The sequence below is a fragment of the Dichomitus squalens genome (assembly GCF_000275845.1).
Source record: "Dichomitus squalens LYAD-421 SS1 unplaced genomic scaffold DICSQscaffold_47, whole genome shotgun sequence".
NCBI lineage: Eukaryota > Fungi > Basidiomycota > Agaricomycetes > Polyporales > Polyporaceae > Dichomitus > Dichomitus squalens.
The window spans coordinates 231,471-233,559 of NW_006766929.1; the positions used below are offsets into that span (position 1 = coordinate 231,471).

Sequence of the window (2,089 nt, forward strand, 5' to 3'; positions counted from 1 at the left end):
TCGGCATCGGTAGGCTGGGTGTTGATGATCGAACCCCGCTGCCCTTGTGCCTTGAGGTACGACTTCATCGGCTGCGCCCACTCGAGGTAGTTGCGGCCGTCAAAGGCGGTAGGGACAGCACTGTAGAGAGCACCAGACATAGTGTCAAGAGGTATGGTTCTAGAAGGGAGACTTGTCAGCCACACGCCTTCAAAGAACGCAGTCGAGGCAGAGAGAGATCATGCCGACATAGGTTACCTCTCTGTGGCACTGTAGGCAGCGACAAAGCGCACCACAACAGTCCACAGCGCATGCATGGCAGGCAGCATTGTCACGAACCGCCCTCACGGCGCTACATTTCCTTTTCGATTCGGACCACTGCCTCGTACGTTTCCTTATTGTTCACTACTCGCTACGGTTTCCCTTTGTCCACACACGGACAATAGCTCCCTTTGTCCCCACGTCCGCTATTGTCCTACACCCCTTGTCTCCAGTCCTGCCTGTTGAGCTCCGCTCCAGTCTCACTGCGATCAGAGCTCGTCGGCGCTCCTGCCTGCCTCGCTCGTCTCCACTCACTCGCTCGACAGTCAGTCGTAACATTAGGTCGAAACTACCTCACAGGCACCAGCGCCCTCCCACGTTTAACACTCCGTTTATCACTGTCTCCCCCACCTTTCCATCCTGGATTGTAGCTCGTTTTTTCCATGGCTTTCATCCTGTCGCCGTAGAAGACCAACACTACAACCTCAACTATCAGCAGTGGCACATCTGCCCGAGCCAACCCTGCCCTCACCGGTTGGACAACGGGGACGACAGCGATACCGACTGGTCCCAGTTCCCACACCACATACGACCTGAGGAGGAACAAGGCGCGCTCATCCAGGTTCGCTTAGCGACTCCCCTCCCAACGACAACTGAGTCAGGATGGCCGCTACGAGCAGCTGTACTCGTGTCCATCAGCCTACCAGGGACTAGACAGCCCAGTCGCTCAGCAACCCGTGCCCCAAGCCGTATCCCTAGCCCAGGCGGCTCCCCCCGAACTGAATCTCCTGCCGGAGGATCTCGTATCCCACTCGACACCACCATCTCGCTCGTCACCAATCGTCTAGAACGACGAGCTCCAGGTGCGTTTGAACCTCCGGAAACCACTGAACCACCCCCGAGACCCCCACGAAACCCATCACGCTCCGAATCAAGCGTGCAATCCCCTCGTAGTCCATCCCCCACCATGTCGGCCATCGACTCCAAGCTTCTCAGCCAACTCGCACCTCGGGACTACGATGGCAAGGAAGCTCAGGCCGGACTCCGCTTCACTGCCATGGCCAAGCTTTACCATATGCAGCTGGTAGCTTCATCGATCGCGGCCAACCTCGCATGGATCATGGCATTGAACAAGTTGACGGATGATGCCGCTCGATGGGCTGGGCCCCACATCATCGATCTCGCCGACGGCAAGGTTGTTTGGTCGAACGTGGGTGCCTTCGAGACGGCCTTCAAGGCCCACTTCTGTGCGGTCGACAATAAGAAGGCCGCACTCTCCGAACTCGTCAAGCTGTGCAAGGCATCGCACAAGCTCGGCACAGCCAAGGACTACACAGCGAACTTCAACGCTATCGCGGCACGCACTCCGCTCTCCGACAAAGACAAGCGGGCGCGCTATGTAGATGGTTTGCCGTACAAGATCCAGAACGAGTTCGCGGTCACGGCGCACGAGGTCGACACACTGGAGAAGGCGCAGAAGGTCGCCCTGCGCATGGACCAGCAACTGGCCGAACGCGCCGAGGCGATGCCCAAGAACAAGGGCTGGGGCCGCCGTGGTGAACGAGTGGCAGCGGACCGACGTGGACCTGAGGAACGGTCCTGCTTCAACTGTGGCGAGAAGGGCCACATCCAGCAGAACTGCAAGAAGCCCCCGCGAGGACAGCAAGCAGCCGCGTCCACTGCCACTCCACCCAACCCCACCCCGTCCTCGAACCCCTCGACCTCGGACGAGCTGGTCGCTCTCCGTTCGCAGCTCAAGGAGCTCAGCGATCGCATTGCCGCCGTCAGCCTTGCCAAGGAGAAGGAGGGTTTTTGATCCGAGCCACACTAGACGCTGCGCGTGCGGGCT

At 59.3% G+C, this 2,089-nt stretch overlaps 1 protein-coding gene across 1 annotated transcript; it reads left to right on the plus strand.

Annotated features, from left to right (window-relative positions):
- Positions 1-1,207: 1,207 nt before the first annotated feature.
- On the plus strand, positions 1,208-2,056 carry DICSQDRAFT_173535 (uncharacterized protein; the record flags this gene model as incomplete). The annotated part of the gene is made up of 1 exon (XM_007369348.1): positions 1,208-2,056. One exon carries the CDS (start codon positions 1,208-1,210, stop codon positions 2,054-2,056), a length of 849 nt encoding a protein of 282 aa, XP_007369410.1.
- Positions 2,057-2,089: the final 33 nt, after the last annotated feature.